Raw genomic sequence first — 19,528 nt, 5'->3', positions numbered from 1 at the left:
AATATAATTCCAGCAGCCAAACTGTGCAGATTGTAGCGTTGAAAACGCAAACCGTGTTGAAGCGCCCAAAGTCTGTATGCTTTGTTTATTGGTTATGGTGCATTGGCACAGAAACCTGTTGGTGGAACATTTGTTGCATATATTTTAGATCATTATAAATATTGCATAAACATGTTAAATCAGATTTTCACCAAGCTGATCATTGTCTATCAGATGGCTCTGATCGTAGAGTAGGTCTAACGAAACTGTCAGGGAGAGTTAGCTCATCCGTGGTGCTCGGCGAACCCTCAACTTTCTGTCGAGTAGTCCTGCGTGGCATCGACTGTGCTCCAAAAGCATGCTGAAGTGGCAAATTCAATATCCACGCTTATAAACACAGGGTCGCTACAGTTCGTTATTTGTAATTTTTTGTTAAGTCTATGAGGGGGAGGGTGTGCACATTTTTATTTATTTTTTGTACCTTAAAAGGAGAAGGTCTCGTGAAAATATTTCTAACCTGAGAAGGACGCCTTGAGATGCACCAGCCCCCTAAAAAAAGACCTAAAATGGAATTTCAGGTGTCCAAGGTTAAACATATCCTTCACACTACAAGCAAATACCAATGGTACAAAACTGTATTGTTTATTAAGTGGATTCATTTGCCAACTGTTCAGTGCATTATCTGAACCTATTTTTTTCTAGACCGCTGAATATTTGCCATCACATACTTTATTTTACCTTTATTTAACTAGGCAAGTCAGTTAAGAACAAATTCTTATTTTCAATGACGGCCTAGGAACAGTGGGTTAACTGCCTGTTCAGGGGCAGAACGACAGGTTTGAACTTGCAACCTTTCGATTACTATAACTTAATAGAGTAAGTTTTACATTAACTATTGGTTGTGAATTTTTTTATGTACATGAGAAAGACACCCATTCGCAGTCAAACGTTCAGTCCATTCAACAATATGTGACTGGAAACGATTGTTTTTTTTATGGTTCAGGAAATTGAGTTCCATAAGGATTTATGGCTTTCTTTAGCAAATAATGGCAATTGGCTGTGACATAGAATTTCTCCTCAGTTATCCTCAGTAACTTATACTGTTCCCCAAATTACAAAGCTTTTCATATCTCCGTTTCACAAGCAGCATAACGGACTGAAAAATGTAAATGTCAAATTGCATATGCCTGAACATTCTGTATCCTATTTTTCCATAAAATTATATTTTTCCATGTAATCTAGTCAGAGCATTCGAATTGAGAGATTAGTACCTAGTAACATCATGCTATCATTTAGATACCGATTTACAAGTAAATGTACACTTATATTTTTGTTAATAAACCACCAAGCAGACTAGCAGCGATGTAGTAGGTTATTGACCTTACATTGCAGATTCTCCTGGGCCTATATTACAGAGCTCACTTAGATATATAGGTCCATCCCAATCAATGAAATCTTTTCTTATTTCTAAACCTTTAAATGTAGTTTAATGATGTGATTGTTCTCATCATCCAGACCTTTCCTATTCTTAGTGATTATAAAAAGCTTCATTCTCCTTGTAGTTCAGGGCTGCCAGGGAGCCGCAGTCAGTCTCTCCACCTTGGCTTTGTTAGAGCCACTGGGGCTCATTTAAAGAGAAAGTGACCGAGAGAGAGATAGAGGTAGAGAGAGAGAAAGAGAGGGAGAGACAGGAGGAGAGGTAAAGAGAGAGGCAAAGAGAGAAGTGGCAAGAGAAAGATTGAAAAATACAAAAGAGAGAGAGAGAGACAGAAGTAGAATAAAAGTGAGACAGGAGAAGTAGAGCGAGAGGCAATGGAGGGATTCATCTTTACCTGTGGAGGAGATTAAGGGTCTGGATTGTGTGTGATTAATGAGTGGGCTGCTGATTGCTCATCTTCTCTTTCCCTCCATGAATTACCAGCACACTCGCAAATTGACACATTCAGATCCCTCAAATTGAAGAGAGAGAGAGAAAGAGAGAAAGGAATTAAAGAGATGAGAATAAAAGAGAGAGAACTCAAGAACGAGAGAGAGAGAGAGAGAAAGAGAATGAAAGAAAAAGAGAGAAAGACAGAAAGGAATTAAAGAGATGAGAATAAGAGAGAGAACTAAAGAAAGAGAGAAAGATAAAATGAGAGAGAGAGAACTAAAGAAAGAGAGAGAGCGAGAATGAAAGAGAGAGAGAACTCAAGAACGAGAGAGAGAGAGAGAGAGAAAGAGAATGAAAGAAAAAGAGAGAATGAATGAAAGAGAGGGAGAGCACTAAAGAAAAACCGAGAGAGACAGAAGTGAATGTTTTATTCCAATGGTAATAACTTCAGGTTGTTGTGCTGGAAACATTTTATTCACGTACCATCTCAGCTATAGCAAAAAACTTTTCAGGAACATGTGGAGACCTCTCTACTGGGTCCCATTGGGTTTTAAGCAGGCCCCCAATGTCCGGTCTGGAGCGTGTAGTCACAAGCTTTGCTGGTCAGCTACCATGTAGCAACCTAGCAGTGCCCTAGAGAGCCTATGTAAATTATTATTATGACATTTGTCGTTACACAGGACCACGTGCTGACATAGACCAATCACAGGCCCGGCAGGCTACGAGGAGGTTCCATAGACATTAAGGTTGACTCTCTCAGCCAGGATGAAAACGACTACATCGACCACAATCATTTTCTAGTTACGAACACTTTCACCATGATCCTTAGCAATTTTTTGGGGGTGCCATTCAGCCCCATTCAGCAATATGGCACGCTTCAAATTCTAATACTTCTGGCTTCACGAGCCAAGCTTTCCATAGGAACACGTGGATGACGTCGGCACTATCACTATCTACTGGTTTTAATGTCTATGGCTTTAAGATAAAGGAATGTTCCATAGAACGTTTTCGAACTTGTTGGAGTTAACAATTAGTTTGACTGTTCCTGGGATTCTTCGGTGTGCAACACTCTCAGAATAAGAGGTAATGTTGCTGGACCCCAGGTCTGAGTAGCAGCTGCCATGGCAGCAGCTAATGGGGATTCTTAATAAATACAAATTCTACCTAACTCAACCGTTCCTGGAACCAAAAATGTATTAGCTGGTGTATTTATGTATTTTATCACTTTGCCTTGGTGTGAAATTACAAGACCTTATAAATCCTTGCAAGTCCTTTTACTGGACGTGGCAAATATGGTCTGTTTTTAATTGATAATAGAACAACCATATGTATCAGTTCCCACCTGCACAGCCCAGGCTTATATGTACAGCAACACATCAGGGATTGTTTGTAGTCACCGAGGGATCTCAGGGGAGGCATATCTGCATAGAGCCTCTCCCCGCTTTGAAAAGACACATTAAAGTGTGTGTGTGCACGTGCTTGTGTGTGTGCATGCATGTTTGTACTTTAGGTCCAATGTGGCTGCTTTTCTTCAGATGTTATATTGCAGTAGTGGCACATTGCTATCAGTTAGGGATTGGACTGAGGGAACCAAGCAGTCACAAGAATGTGGCCCAGCAAGAGGAAACAGAGCACCAATTAAGAGCTGTTTTAAACCTAATTGCTTTAAAGCCCATTGCTAAGCAGCTTTGGCAACATTGGAGAATAGGTAGCAAGTATCAAGAATGGCAAAATAAACACATTTATTTTCAGGTGTTGATATCCTGAATCGATTAATTAATCTATCTACCTAACCTGAAATTATCTATCCTGACTCTATATAACCTGAAATGATCTAGCCTGACTCTGTATAACTTGAAATGATCTAGCTTGATACTGTATAACCTGAAATGATCTATCCTCTCTATATAACCTGAAATGATCTAGCTTGACACTGTATAACCTGAAATGATCTATCCTGACTCTATACAAGCTGAAATGAACTAGCTTGACACTTTATAACCTGAAATAATCTATCCTGACTCTATACAACTTGAAATGATCTATCCTGACTCTATACAACTTGACATGATCTATCCTGACTCTCTATATATATTGTGGGGCTCCCGAGTGGAGCAGCGGTCTAAGGTACAGCATCTCAGTGCTAGAGGCATCACTACAGACCCTGGCCGTGATTGGGAGTCCCATAGGGTGGCGCACAAAAAGCCCAGCGTTGTCCGGGTTAGGGTTTGGCCGGGGTAGGCAGTCATTGTAAATAATAATTTGTTCCTAACTGACTTGCCTAGTTAAATAAAGGTTAAAAAAAAAGATATACACCACCGTTCAATAGTTTGGGGTAACCTTTGAAAGAAAAACACATATTTTGTGCATTAAAATGACATCAAATTGATCAGAAATACAGTGTAGACATATTTAATGTTGTAAATGACTATTGTAACTGGAAACAGCTGATTATTAATGGAATATCTACATACGGTAGGTGTACAGAGGCCCATTATCAGCAACCATCACTCCTGAGTTCCAATGGCACATTGTGTTAGCTAATCCAAGTTTATCAATTTAAAAGGCTAATTGATCATTAGAAAACCCTTTTACAATTATGTTAGCACAGCTGAAAACTGTTATACTGATTAAAGAAGCAACATAACTGGCCTTCTTGCAACTCAGCATTCTTTGTCCTCCAAACACGACGAGTTGCGTTTTTACCAAAAAGTTATATTTTGGTTTCATCTGACCATATGACATTCTCCCAATCTTCTTCTGGATCATCCAAATGCTCTCTAGCAAACTTCAGACGGGCCTGGGCATGTACTGGCTTAAGCAGGGGGACACGTCTGGCGCTGCAGGATTTGAGTCCCTGGCAGCGTAGTGTGTTACTGATGGTAGGCTTTGTTACTTTGGTCCCAGCTCTCTGCAGGTCATTCACTAGGTCCCTCTGTGTGGTTCTGGGATTTTTGCTCACCGTTCTTGTGATAATTTTGACCCCACGGGGTGAGTTCTTGCATGGAGCCCCAGATCGAGGGAGATTATCAGTGGTCTTGTATGTCTTCCATTTCCTAATAATTGCTCCCACAGTTGATTTCTTCAAACCAAGCTGCTTACCTATTGCAGATTCAGTCTTCCCAGCCTGGTGCAGGTCTACAATTTTGTTTCTGGTGTCCTTTGACAGCTCTTTGGTCTTGGCCCTAGTGGAGTTTGAACTGTGACTGTTTGAGGTTGTGGACAGGTGTCTTTTGTACTGATAACAAGTTCAAACAGGTGCCATTAATACAGGTAACGAGTGGAGGACAGAGGAGCCTCTTAAAGAAGAAGTTACAGATCCAGAAATCTTGCTTGTTTGTAGGTGACCAAATACTTATTTTCCACCATAATTTGCAAATAAATAAATTAAAAATCCTTAATCCTTATTTTCTGGATTTTTTCAACTAATTTTGTCTGGCATATTTGAGTGTACCTATGATGAAAATTACAGGCCTCTCTCATCTTTTTATGTGAGAGAACTTGCACAATTGGTGGCTGATTAAATACTTTTTTTGCCCCACTGTATATTGTAATGAAACAGGCATGGAGCAGGTCTCGAACCTTCGACCTTCTAGCCAGAAGTCCAGCTCGCTATCGACTGTGCTGCAAAAGCATGCTCGAGCGAGTCGATATCCGCGCTTATAAACCCAGGGTCGTTACACTACTCCCTCCTTTCAAAGAGCGCGTCCTCGCGACTCAATGTCTTATAGGAACGCGCTCACCGTCCAAGCACACGCACTGTCGTGGATGCAAGGTCGGATCACTTCTGACACCAATGTAAGGAAACAGCAGGGAGCAGATCTCAAACTCTCGACCTTCTAACCCGAAGTCCAGCACGCTATCAACTGTGCCGCGAAAGCATGCTCGAGAGTCAGAGTCAATATCCACGCTTATAAACCCAGGGTCGTTACAATATACACTGCTCAAAAAAATAAAGGGAACACTAAAATAACACATCCTAGATCTGAATGAATGAAATATTCTTATTAAATACTTTTTTCTTTACATAGTTGAATGTGCTGACAACAAAATCACACAAAAATGATCAATGGAAATCAAATTTATCAACCCATGGAGGTCTGGATTTGGAGTCACACTCAAAATTAAAGTGGAAAACCACACTACAGGCTGATCCAACTTTGATGTAATGAGGCTCAGTAGTGTGTGTGGCCTCCACGTGCCTGTATGACCTCCCTACAACGCCTGGGCATGCTCCTGATGAGGTGGCGGATGGTCTCCTGAGGGATCTCCTCCCAGACCTGGACTAAAGCATCCGCCAACTCCTGGACAGTCTGTGGTGCAACGTGGCATTGGTGGATGGAGCGAGACATGATGTCCCAGATGTGCTCAATTGGATTCAGGTCTGGGGAACGGGCGGGCCAGTCCATAGCATCAATGCCTTCCTCTTGCAGGAACTGCTGACACACTCCAGCCACATGAGGTCTAGCATTGTCTTGCATTAGGAGAAACCCAGGGCCAACCGCACCAGCATATGGTCTCACAGGGGGTCTGAGGATCTCATCTCGGTACCTAATGGCAGTCAGGCTACCTCTGGAGAGCACATGGAGGGCTGTGCGGCCCCCCAAAGAAATGCCACCCCACACTATGACTGACCCACCGCCAAACCGGTCATGCTGGAGGATGTTGCAGGCAGCAGAACGTTCTCCATGGCGTCTCCAGACTTTGTCACGTCTGTCACATGTGCTCAGTGTCAACCTGCTTTCACCTGTGAAGAGTACAGGGCGCCAGTGGCGAATTTTCCAATCTTGGTGGTCTCTGGCAAATGCCAAACGTCCTGCACGGTGTTGGGCTGTAAGCACAACCCCCACCTGTGGACGTCGGGCCCTCATACCACCCTCATGGAGACTGTTTCTGACCGTTTGAGCAGACACATGCACATTTGTGGCCTGCTGGAGGTCATTTTGCAGTGCTCTGGCAGTGCTCCTCCTGCTCCTCCTTGCACAAAGGCGGAGGTAGCGGTCCTGCTGCTGGGTTGTTGCCCTCCTATGGTTGTTGCCCTCCTCCACGTCTCCTGATGTACTGGCCTGTCTCCTGGTAGCGCCTCCATGCTCTGGACACTACGCTGACAGACACAGCAAACCTTCTTGCCACAGCTCGCATTGATGTCCCATCCTGGATGAGCTGCATTACCTGAGCCACTTGTGTGGGTTGTAGACTCCGTCTCATGCTACCACTAGAGTGAAAGCACCGCCAGCATTCGAAAGTGACCAAAACATCAGCTAGGAAGCATAGGAACTGAGAAGTGGTCTGTGGTCACCACCTGCAGAACCACTCCTTTATCGGGGGTGTCTTGCTAATTGCCTATAATTTCCACCTGTTGTCTCTTCCGTTTGCACAACAGCATGTGACATTTATTGTCAATCAGTGTTGCTTCCTAAGTGGACAGTTTGATTTCACAGAAGTGTGATTGAGTTGGAGTTACATTGTGTTGTTTAAGTGTTCCCTTCCCTATTTTTTTGAGCAGTGTATATACAGTTGAAGTCGCAAGTTTACATACACTTAGGTTGGAGTCATTAAAACTCGTTTTTCAGCCACTCCACAAATTTCTTGTTAGCAAACTATAGTGTTGGCAAGTCGGTTCGGACATCTACTTTTGTGCATGACACAATTCATTTTTCCAACAATTGTTTACAGACAGATTATTTCACTTATGATTCACTGTATCACAATTCCAGTGGGTCAGAAGTTTACATACACTAAGTTGACTGTGCCTTTAAACAGCTCGGAAAATGACAGAAAATTATGTCATGGCTTTAGAAGCTTCTGATAGGCTAATTGATATAATTTGAGTCAATTGAAGGTGTACCTGTGGATGTATTTCAAGGCCTACCTTCAAACTCAGTGCCTCTTTGCTTGACATCATGGGAAAATCAAAAGAAATCAGCTAATACGTCAGAAATAAATTGTAGACCTCCACAAGTCTGGTTCATCCTTGGGAGCAATTTCCAAATGCCTGAAGATACCACGTTCATCTGTACAAACAATAGTACGCAAGTATAAAGACCACGGGACCACGCAGCCATCATACCGATCAGGAAGGAGATGCATTCTGTCTCCTAGAGATTAACATATTTTGGTGCGAAAAGTGCAAATCAATCCCAGAACAACAGCAAAGGAGCTTGTGAAGATGCTGGAGGAAACAGGTCCAAAAGTATCTATATCCACAGTAAAATGAGTCCTATATCAACATAAATTGAAAGGCTGCTCAGCAAGGAAGAAGCCACTGCTCCATAAACGCCATAAAAAGCCAGACAACGATTTGCAACTGCACAAGGGGACAAAGATCATACCTTCTGGAGAAATGTCCTCTGGTCTGATGAAACAAGAATAGAACTGTTTGGCCATAATGACCATTGTTATGTTTGGAGGAATAAGGGGAGGCTTGCAAGCCAAAGAACACCATCCCAACCGTGAAGCACGGGGGAAGCAGCATCATGTTGTGGGGGTGCTTTGCTGCAGGAGGGACTGGTGCACTTCACAAAATAGATAGCTTCATGAGAAAGGAAAATTATGTGGATATATTGAAGCAACAGCTCAAGACGTCAGTGATTAAAGCTTGGTCACAAATTGCCTTAGCCACAACACTGACAACTTCATCAGAATGCCATAGGCATCAGAGGTGGAGCTATGGAGGTGGAGCTATGGAGGTGAAGCTTGGGAGGTGGAGCTATGGAGACCAATCAAACATTTAGGCCGAATTCTTACCGAGTCTAATGCTCCTTCCTCGACTCTCATTCCTGTGTACCCCCACCTCGCAGACAGCCAAGCTCTCTTCTCCCTGTTTCCAGTGATATCTTATTAAAGCCCCAGGTAATATAGGAGAAAGGGGACAAGATTTCTGGGCTGCATTCAGAGGCCCACATTAGTTATTCCCAGGGAGAGCTCATTCCTACTTTGCATTTACATTCCTGTGTGTGTTTTTTGGAGCGGAGGCCAGAAACGAGCATCCTCCATGATGGCTATACCGCATATAGCAGGCGCTAGCAGTTACCACTGATGGATCAATAGTTTGTGAATTGCAGGAAAGTTACTCGTACACATGCAATTTTTGGATGGGTTAAAAGCCTAGGAATCATTAAGGAGATAATGTCATGTCAACCCTATCCAGCAGGGAGAACCGTGCAGGCATGGCCAGTGGATATGTAATTTGTCTGCCTTTGTCACACACACTCTGCTCTTCAGAAGACGAGGCTTTTGCCTGTGTAGTCGGCTGGTAAAAAATTGGACGGAGAGAGGCTTCTCCTCAGGGAACAACAATCTCCAAAGCTGGAGTCAAAATCTCCATTTGGCATCAGGATTTATTTCACATCGAATTGCTCAGAGCCAACAAAAGATGAAACCACCACCGTTCTAACATGGACATTTTTTTGTGTGGGTGTGTTTTTGTATTGCTTTTGTGCCAGACAAAACAGTGTAGGCTGAATTTCTATATGGAGTGTGTTTGAAAAGTTGCCAGGTTGACTCTGCAATAACCTCCATCTTAGTGCACTCTGAATTTTACATTTGATTCAGCTCATATGTGTCAAAGTGTATATATTCTGGCGGATTTTAGAAGGCTGAAATCTGTTGGTTTTAACAATGATCTATCAGTTTTATCAACCTTCACTGTCCTTCAAGAGTTGACGAATTTCCTCCTCACTTCAGTTTTGCTTTCGGTTTGGAGACATCTCTCAAGACCCTGCAAATGAATATGTCCTTTTCAACAACTTTACTCTCTACTCATATACTGTACGTGTAACATTGGAGGGCAAAAAGGGAAACTGACCACTCAGTCATTTGCACAATCCTTCTCTCTGCATATTGTGATACCAGTAACATAAAGGTATGCAGTGTACATAAGAGGCCAGTTGTAGTGAGGAGTAGGCTCCCTAGCTAGCCATGTTAAATCAATGTATTCTGCTCTGCATTGGCCTAACTCTCATGGCCCACCATGTCACCCCAATTACTGTGGGGTAGATTAAACCCTACCTGGAAGTGGCAACGTATCATAAGAAAAAAATGTATATTGTTTTATTTTGGAACTCAGTTGGGGTCCTCAACTTAAAACAGAGTAAGAATAGTAGAATACATAATAGGTACAATTTAGAAATGTTTTACTCTTGATATGTCAGTCACTGACAGTCACTCGATTAGCCATGTCAGCTAACAGTTTTTAGAGAGGGAGTTTTTAGAGGGAGTTTGTCTAGCCAGTTATCTAAACTTGTATTCGGGCCTAATCATGGCCGAATTCCGACCGCGCATGCAGAGCATGTGCCCAGGGGCCCTGACCTCCAGGAGGCCCCATTGGTTTTGTTAGTCATTCTCACTCAGATATCATATTAACATAGCATAAGTCATTAGGGAATTTGCTTTGAAACTGCAGCAATGTCTCTCCCTTCCATGGCAAAATGGGTAGAATTGCATGAAATGTGCTGTAAAATTCCACATCCTTTCTCTCTGCCCCATGGCAACATGTGTAGATTTGCAGAACACTTGCTTTAAAACTGCAACATTTTCTTTACACCCCATGGCAAAATGTGTAGAATTACAATTAGACGTTAAAAGGTCTATCTCACTTCGGGCCCCCAAAAGGCACACTATTAGATGTGCTCTCCTAATCTCACCAATCCAGTAAGTAACCCTTGGTTATTTTACTATAAATTCAGTGTTTCACTAATCCAGTAAGTAACCCTTGGTTATTTTACTATAAATTCAGTGTTTCACTAATCCAGTAAGTAACCCTTGGTTATTTTACTATAAATTCAGTGTTTCACTAATCCAGTAAGTAACCCTTGGTTATTTTACTATAAATTCAGTGTTTCACTAATCCAGTAAGTAACCCTTGGTTATTTTACTATAAATTCAGTGTTTCACTAATCCAGTAAGTAACCCTTGGTTATTTTACTATAAATTCAGTGTTTCACTAATCCTATAAGTAACCCTTGGTTACTTTACTATAAATTCAGTGTTTCGCCTCTCTTGGTATGTTCTGTAACTGAACGAAGGAACAGCAAGCAGTGTAGCAATCTAAGTAGTTCTTGACTTAATGATATCATTAGACGGCAACAGTAAATGTTTCCCTCTCAAGCAGTTTGTGTTCGGTGCTCCACTAGCTCTCTGCCTTCAGAGCCTGATGAATTGGGTTTACGTAAGCCTTTATAAGAGGTGGATCAGAACATCGTGAATTGCTTCTGCGAGAAAAGCAGGGGAGATTTGTCACAAGCAATGTACTAGCTAGCAGAGCAGCTCTTCGCCAAGCTCCTTTCGAAATGCAAGGTATTCTAGTCTGAACACGAACCAGGGTGAGTCGACAACATTGTGTGTCTCAAACCTGTCAAACCTATTTGATTTGTATCACCTGGATTTGCTCATCATTGGATTCCCCTACACATCCAGTAGTGTTTGTTACAGTCATGTACTGTAGCAATACCGACTGTAAGGAATGTATAGACCAGCGGGAGAGGATGGCACATTGTAATTTCATACAGGTCACACGGGGGAAGAGAGCCAACTGTTTCCATCCAATCCATTTCAGAGTGGGAAGGGAACAGGGGAACAGCTCAGGAGTTCATGCATGGTCGGCTCGGTTTAGATATCTGTCAGGTGTCTGGGAATCTTTGTTTTATTGAATGACTTATACTCTTCCTAAAGACCCCAACCAATTTTGACCCAGGGTCATTCGGACATACACTGAGTGTACAAAACATTAGGAACACTTTCCTAATATTGAGTTGCAACCCCTTTTGCCCTCAGAACAGGCTCAATTTGTCTGGGTATGGACTCTGCAAGGTGTCGAAAGCGTTCCACAGGGATGCTGGCCCATGTTGACTCCAATGCTTCCCACAGTTGTGTAAAGTCGGCTGGATGTCCTTTGGGTGGCGGACCATTTTTGATACACACGAGAAACTGTTGAGTGTGAAAAACCCAGCCGCATGGCAGTTTTTGACACACTCAAACCGGTGCACCTGGCACCTACTACCAGACCCCGTTCGAATGCACTTAAACCTTTTGTCTGCCCATTCACCCTCTGAATGGCACACATACACAATCCATGTCTCAATTGTCTCAAGGCTTAAAAATCATTATTTAACCTGTCTCCTCCCCTTCATCTACACTGATTGAAGTGACATCAATAAGGGATCATAGTTTTCACCTGGAATCACCTGGTCAGTCTATTTCATGGAAAGAGAAGGTGTTCCTAATGTTTTGTACACTCAGTGTATTTATTACATTCTTACCTGTCATCCCTCATTCATCCATCCCTCTCTCATCCCTCTCTCTTCCTTCATGTATATGGGCCCCGGGGACACTGTGGAACAGTGCTTCTTGATTTTCCTTAAAGGTGAAACAAATTGGACTTGCTAGTCAGCTGAATGTAAATCTTCCTTAATGAGAGAAATTATATTTCCACAATGTCCTGCTCTCGTCCTCAGATCAGACACCGTTCCCTCTCACACAGCTGTGTTTGTATCCCCTACTGTGTGTTCTGTGATGAATAAAGTCTGTCTTTGGTTCAGTTCCACCAGCTCATCTCTATTATTGGGTTTCTTTCTTTCTTTCTTTCTTTCTTTCTTTCTTTCTTTCTTTCTTTCTTTCTTTCTTTCTTTCTTTCTTTCTTTCTTTCTTTCTTTCTTTCTTTCTTTCTTTCTTTCTTTCTTTCTTTCTTTCTTTCTTTCTTTGCTCACCCCCTATTTCTCTCTCTCTTTCTCCCCCCCCCTCTCCTCTCCTCTCTCTCACTCCCCTACTGTATGTCTCTCTCGCTCTCTCTCTCTCGCCCTCTTCGCCCCACCCCGACTACAGAGGTTGTTCAGCTGAGCCTGGCTGAGGACCAGAGAGTGAGTGTCTCCACGGTAACAGTGGGCCTCAGCACCGTGCTGTCTTGTGCCATCCAGGGAACGCTGCGGCCGCCAATCATCTGGAAGAGGAACGGAATCATACTCAACTTCCTGGACCTGGAGGACATCAATGTGAGTGTCGGCTGAGTCAGAGGGTTTCAGTTGTCCTGGTTGGAGGATTCCCAGAATAAGAAGGGAATAAGCAGGAAACCAGGGAATTTATGGGAAGTTATAGGACCCTGTAAAAATCATGTTTCGACATGAAGTAAGTCATGCTAGTATGAGCCAGAGTTCAAGGGAACAGGGTTGAAACAGGGTAGTCCTACAGCCCAAAACTGCATAGGCTTTCACTCCAAGACTGTCGATGTGAGTAAGAGTGTCTTTAAACATTATGGGCCTTTCAAGGTGAAACACTGAACCAGTGTCCAACATTGTAAACTTTGATGTGGTGTGTTTTTAGGAAAAAAAGATGTAATTGGAACGTTGGTTAATATTTTATTATCCTCAGAATGTCTCAGCAGGGGCTCTTCACATTGAAAGAAATCAAAGAATAATCAATAACTTTAGATAAAGGTTCACGGAAAATAAATGAGAAATGCTCATTCCCATTAACACCATTAATTCATTTTATTTTCCCAGCTTGTTTTTTTACATATCCAATTAAAAACAGGTCTGTGTTTTTCCTCACTTTTTAGCTAACATTTATTCGAATTAGAAATGATGTAATGATTTGGGTCTCATTGGCACTCTGCCAGGCGCCGTGCTGATCTGAAAGAGCACAAACCATGTTCAAAATAAATATTAGCAAATCCCAACATAGCATAGCATGGGAATTGGCAACATGCGGTTAATGAACTATGGAGTGGCGGCGCCGGCGAGTTGTTTAGCTCACAGCTGACTGTTAATCCACCAGCTGATTAGTATTCTCTACTTGCATGTTAACGAATTGGCCTTGTTATATGCTGCCATGGAGATACAATAGACAATGGCATGCAGGTCAACTGCCATGTGTATAAGCGGGGTCACGGGGAGGACAAGGAAGTGAGAGAAAAAAAGGTCCTCTGTGCAACATGCTACATGCTACTGCTACTGTTGCCGTGGAGTATTCAGTGGTAAATAGTGTGACGATAATTACAGTTGTCAGTTACCACTTTGAGGTTATTTTTCATGCCTTCATGTTCACAAAGTAATGTCTGATGCGCAAGAACATGCAGGTGTGCACAATAAGCAATGTGCCACTCCGCATCATGTGTTCCCAAGTAATTCTTAGGCGGCTTTATGCTCTTACAATGCACACAGTCTGCAAGGGAAAGAGTTACCTCCTATTGGGCACTACCGCCGCATTTTAATTCAGAACAAAGGAAATGATTCATACTGATTGAAGGCCTTTGGTCTCCGCGTGTGCCCCTCTAGCGGCGTTGGCAGAGAGCGGATGTTGCCGGTTCTCAGGGATTCAGTATTTTCAACCCAACTTCAGTTTCCCCCCCGAAAAATAAAAAAATAAACAGAAGCGGGAACTCCGTTCAGGCGTCTTTCTACGGCTACGTTGGGTTGCCGTGTGATCTGTCGCTTCGGGTCAGCGTAAAGTACATTCATTTACAGGCCAACTTGAGTTGTTCGTGTTGTACTATGAAAATGATCTCATTTTGCAATCAATAAACAAATATTACATTTAGCTGTGATTGAAATTCCAACCCAAAAGGCACTCTGACATATGAAACGTTTCACTGGCTGAGTGGCAATTTGCCCATGCTGGAATCAGACCCATTTGTCTGCACTCTGCTACAGCGTAAAGGTAGAGCAGTATTATTATTATTATTCTCTCTCTCTCTCTCTCTCTCTCTCTCTCTCTCTGTCTCTCTCTCTGTCGCTCTCTCGCTCTGTCGCTCTGTCGCTCTCTCGCTCTGGGCTCTCTCTCTCTCTCTGTCGCTCTCTCGCTCTCTCCCTCTCCACCCCCCCACACACTAGTAAATGGGACATTTTACATATTGAATGGCTACTTTTCTCCAAAGTAATTGAGTTGTGTTTTGGGAAAGATAAAATCTGTTCCCCTCTGCTTTGATTGCCTTCAAGGAGAAGGCGGCACTATACGGCTGCATTTACACAGGCTGCGCAGTTCTGGTCCTGTGGCCAATTATTGGCAAAAGAGCTGATCTGATTGGTCAAATAATTTGTGGAAAAGGATCAGAATTGGACTACCTGTGTCAAAGCAGCCTATGTACTGAGGAGAAAGAAAACAATTTGTTTCACTCATCACCTCCAGTAGTTCCAGACAGACCAACCTTTACTGAAACACAAGGGGATAATTCAGCAATGAAATTAAGTAGTGCGCTTTCTCTATTCAAACAAGTATGCTATATCATATGTTAATTAGCATGTCAAACTCGCCCGTTTGGGAATGCTGTGGAAAATCCACAAACGCTATTATGGCTACAATAGACAAATATTAGTGTATTATAAAGGGGGAGGGGAGATAGACGGAAGCATGGGGGTTGGTTTAGCATTTCAAAGACAAAGGAAAAGGAAACATTTATCAGACAATATTTAGCTTTTTATGAAATAAGGCAGAACTAATTAACTATGTGTAAGTCTAAAGCAATTCCGCTCACTGTATTAAATCTTTTTTAATTTTTTATTATGAGACATTTCCCTCTACAAGGTCCATCATTTGAGACCCAAATGGCGGTGTGAACAAGGTGTTCAGCATCTCTTGTTTAGTTTAACTTTGAGAGGATTGTATTACATTTATAGTCTCAGGACCACCCACATAGTGTACACACGTGTCTAGGTAATTAAAAAGCATCTCAGATAAACCTGTACTGGTTTAAGTATATCCCCTATGGGGCTACATACTATAGAGAAAAATGTCTAGTGTTTAATATCTACCTCACAGGGGGAGGCTGCTGAGGGGAGGACGGCTCGTAAGAATGGCGGAGCAAATGGAATGGCATCAAACACGTGGAAACCAGGGGTTCGATGTATTTGATACCTTTCCACTCACTCCACTCCAGCTTTTTTCCATGAGTATGCCCTCCCCAATAAAGGTGCCACCAACCTCCTGTGATCTACAGGTACTGTACTATACAGTCATTTATTTCTAAAGCAGTTTCTACTGTTTTGCGAAGTCTGTCCTAAGTATTTCCTCTGCATCGCTAGAGATGATATGTCCTCATCCACTCCCACACCTCGTTAGCTAAGAGAGAAGCAATATTTTTATTTATTTATCTAAAATCACGTAGTGGGACAATAGCTTGTGGCAAGAAACTCCAAGGCTTTAGTCTGTGTTCGGAGAGAGATTTGTTACCAGGTAGGTAGCTTTGCACACACTCTGTCCGCCACATACGGGACACCACTATTTAGTTTCTTAATCCTCCCTAAGCCCCTGCTAAAACCCCAGGTGAGTTGTGCATCCGGAAAAACAACAACTGGCTCCATTAATCACACTAATGTTCTTTGTATTTTTAACCCTTCCTATTTATCAGACTGAGTGAGCGTGACGACGGGGCTCAAATCCCCACACCCCTCCCAACACCCAGGGACCACGTTGATTCATTGTCTAATATGCTTCCCATCACTCCATGCTCCCCTGTTGTATGCCCTCCCTCCTCCTCCCTCCCTCCATTCGTCCCCAAACCCCCCTCACTCCCCTCCCTTATTCCCTTCCTCACCATCCTCCACTGCCACCTTCCTCTTCTCCCAATAGGACTTTGGTGATGACGGCTCCCTCTACATCACCAAGGTGACAACCATTCATATGGGGAACTACAGCTGTCATGCGTATGGATATGAAGAGCTCTACCAGACCCATGTACTGCAGGTGAATGGTTAGTAATGGCACATACGTGACATTTCACTGTCCTTTCAGGGTCAGATTTGAGTTTTGGCACGTGGTCGACAGAATGTTGACCTGACTAAACGTGTAGTAGTTGCAGTTTGCGATCATTGCTGCGTTCAACGTTACCGTTTCCGTTTTTTCTGTTGTTGCTTTGTTGTTGAATAGATAGCAAATATTTTGATCAAGTTAGATGCTTTTGTGGAGGAGGGACCTTCAGAGTTGCCTTCCGGGGTCAGGAGTGGTAACCCCTGCCTTAGACTCCAATGACAGCGTTCACATCGCCAAAAATGGCATTGATCCCAACATGTCCAACATTCTGTCATCGAAAGCAAATGAAACCTGTAACCATGGTGTTCTATTCACCATACTCCGTTGATTCCACCCTGAGCATGTAAACCGTTTGTAGCTACAGTACATCAACTAGCCAGCAGCAAGCAGCGCAGATGCTGCAGACATTTATCAAAGCACACTGCTCGACAAACTCGTTTGCATAAGTATTTTTTCCCTCTCTCGCTGAGATGACGTGTGATTAACCGGGCCTGCCTCTTCATTGAGGACCTTGGGAGAGCCGTCTGTACCGTATCAAATCAAAGATAATAATCGCCGTTTTCGGAGCTTTGATTCATTTGCATGCGCAGATATGAATAGAGGAAAAATAGCCTGAAATGATTTTCAATTAACAGGGACAATAGGCGTGATTGTGTTGTGTTGTACGGCAGGATTTAGGCTAATTGAAAAACGATACAGCTGCATCTAAGACCTGGCTTCAGCTGAAAAAGCTGAAAAAGTTTTCTTCCTGAAAGGCAGGTTATCTTGAAAGACAATTACCTTGTATTTCAATTGTGATCTTATTTGGTCTTATAAACATGTAAGCATGCCTCTTATAAACATGTCTCATGCTGGACTCTGTTGTAATGCAGTGCATGTAGCTATGCGTGTGGTACTGGTGTGAAACTAAATCCTTTCTGCCTGGTGTGCCCGATGTGCCTGGTGTGTGTGTGTGTGTTTCTACACCATCTTGCCACTCCTATCAATGTTTCTTTGTAAGTATACCTCCCTAACTCCTCTCTCTTGTGGCTGTGTGCGTGTGTCTCTCTCTTTTCACGTGTGTGTCTGTGCATGTGTGCGTGTTTCTGTGTATCTAGTTCCCCCAGTGATCCTGGTCTACCCAGAGACGCAGGCGCAGGAGCCTGGTGTGTCTGCCAGCCTGCACTGCCACGCCGACGGCATCCCAGACCCTAAGATCACGTGGCTGAAGAACGGCATGGACCTGCAGCCTAGACCGTCCAAGCAGCTCTCCCTCATCGGTAAGGCACCAGGCTGCTTTGCTGCCCACACTGGCAAGACGGAGTGCATCCCAAATGACACCTTATTGCCTATATAGAGAACTACTTTTGACTAAGGCCCATAGGTAACGTATAAGGGTCAGGGTGCCACTTGAGACGCACCCTGTTATTACCGTCACAGCAGCTGCTGTGTACCAGACACACCACTATGCAGGGAACCATGGAGGTGTTGCTATACTAGGTGCCAATCTGTGTCACACCTTTCTGTGTTGTCAAGTCTAAGATTACGGTGACCGTTTTGACTATTGTTAGTTTGTCGGTTGATTGCTTAGGCCACTGATTTCAGAAGAGTAAATATCCATTGCTAGAAGATGAAAGAAATAGATGGAACAACAGTGTGTGAAAATGAAACCGACAGCAGCCAGCCGTGTGGGGGGAGTTAAACGGAAGTTTCAATTTCCGAGGGGACAGAAGTGATCGTCTTTTATGGAGTCGTCCTCGTTAGATGGCAGTTTACAGGCTGTGTGTGGGTCATTACCTGTGATAATGGCCTGTTTTCAGGCTTCAGATGCAGCTTAAACAGGGGAGGTTCTGAAAGCTTCACACATACATTTAACGTCCTGCAACCCAGCTTCACGGATCGGCCAACTCTCACAGCTCGGTTTAGAGCTGGGTTCTAGGATGTCCATTTAATTGCTATCAGATCTGATGATAGTCTTATACCTAGTAAAGGTTTAACAGAGTGCTCAAAAGTCTACAGAGCACGGTGGTTTTAGAGAGTGATACTCTACACATGAATTTTTTCAACATTGCATCAGTAAATTGATTTCCAACTCGGAGGCTAATGTTAGAGCTCGCAATCTTTCTTGCCAATGTAAAGGTGAGGCTACAGTGGTCACTAGCTATGTTCCCATTAAGTAGTCCAGTGATTTTTTTCCCCTTGACATTTAGAAGGTTTGCATAGAAAATAGATGCGACAATTGACTGCTGCGGTGCGTTTGTGTCGATAAAAACAGCTGGAGCTAATGACATCCCAAAAACCTAGAATGTCAAATAAAACGGAGGTAGTTGGAAGTGTTTTCTTCATTAGTTTAGGTAAATTCCTCATGAATAAATTGTCGATAGACTGTATGGCCTCCCACCTATCTGTGTCATGTATCAGGTAGCCTGCAAAAGCCAAATATGGATAGAATGCAAGATTTGCAAAGAAACCTTTATTTTTTTATTTTTTTATAGTTGAACAGTAGATTTAACGAGCAGTAGGCATTTAGAAACAAATGTGGAGTGGAGGTTCACGTGCTCCGCGTCCCTTCAAAATGATTCGGCAATCATCATTTATTCGACAAGCACTGTTTGTCGCAATTTGACAAAAGAAAAGTTAGACAAAAGAAAAATCCACACCTTACCGAACTGATAAAAATGCTGTCAATCTTTACAAAACATTTCTCCTATAGCTGCAGTGTCCATTACACGACACAACCTTTTTTTTTTTACATAGCTTTGTTGGTTAACTGCCTAACTATGCTGCCAGGATCCCCTCCATTTACAATGGGAGTGTTCAAGAGGCTCAGCTGTTAGCAATAGGCGCTGTCCAAGGTTCATGACTGCTTAATGCTACTGATGGTGCTGAATGGACAGCTGCATGGGGGTTATATAGGAAGGCATAACACTGCTGAAATCAGATAGAAATGCATTATGTAGA

The 19,528-nt window shown here is 42.9% G+C and overlaps 1 protein-coding gene across 1 annotated transcript in view; it reads left to right on the top strand.

Moving 5' to 3' along the window:
• The window catches only part of LOC115105279 (follistatin-related protein 4-like), a 63,508-nt gene that overhangs the window by 15,582 nt on the left and 28,398 nt on the right, over window positions 1-19,528 (top strand). Inside the window, exons 2-4 of the mRNA XM_065006809.1 lie at window positions 12,671-12,837; window positions 16,409-16,529; window positions 17,686-17,847. Coding sequence (XP_064862881.1) covers window positions 12,671-12,837; window positions 16,409-16,529; window positions 17,686-17,847 — 450 coding nt within the window. The remainder of the gene's footprint in view (window positions 1-12,670; window positions 12,838-16,408; window positions 16,530-17,685; window positions 17,848-19,528) is intronic.

Source organism: Oncorhynchus nerka, linkage group LG22, assembly GCF_034236695.1.
Source record: "Oncorhynchus nerka isolate Pitt River linkage group LG22, Oner_Uvic_2.0, whole genome shotgun sequence".
Lineage (NCBI taxonomy): Eukaryota > Metazoa > Chordata > Actinopteri > Salmoniformes > Salmonidae > Oncorhynchus > Oncorhynchus nerka.
The sequence above is the reverse complement of the archived record's forward strand: the minus strand, read 5'-3'. Positions and strand labels throughout refer to the sequence as shown.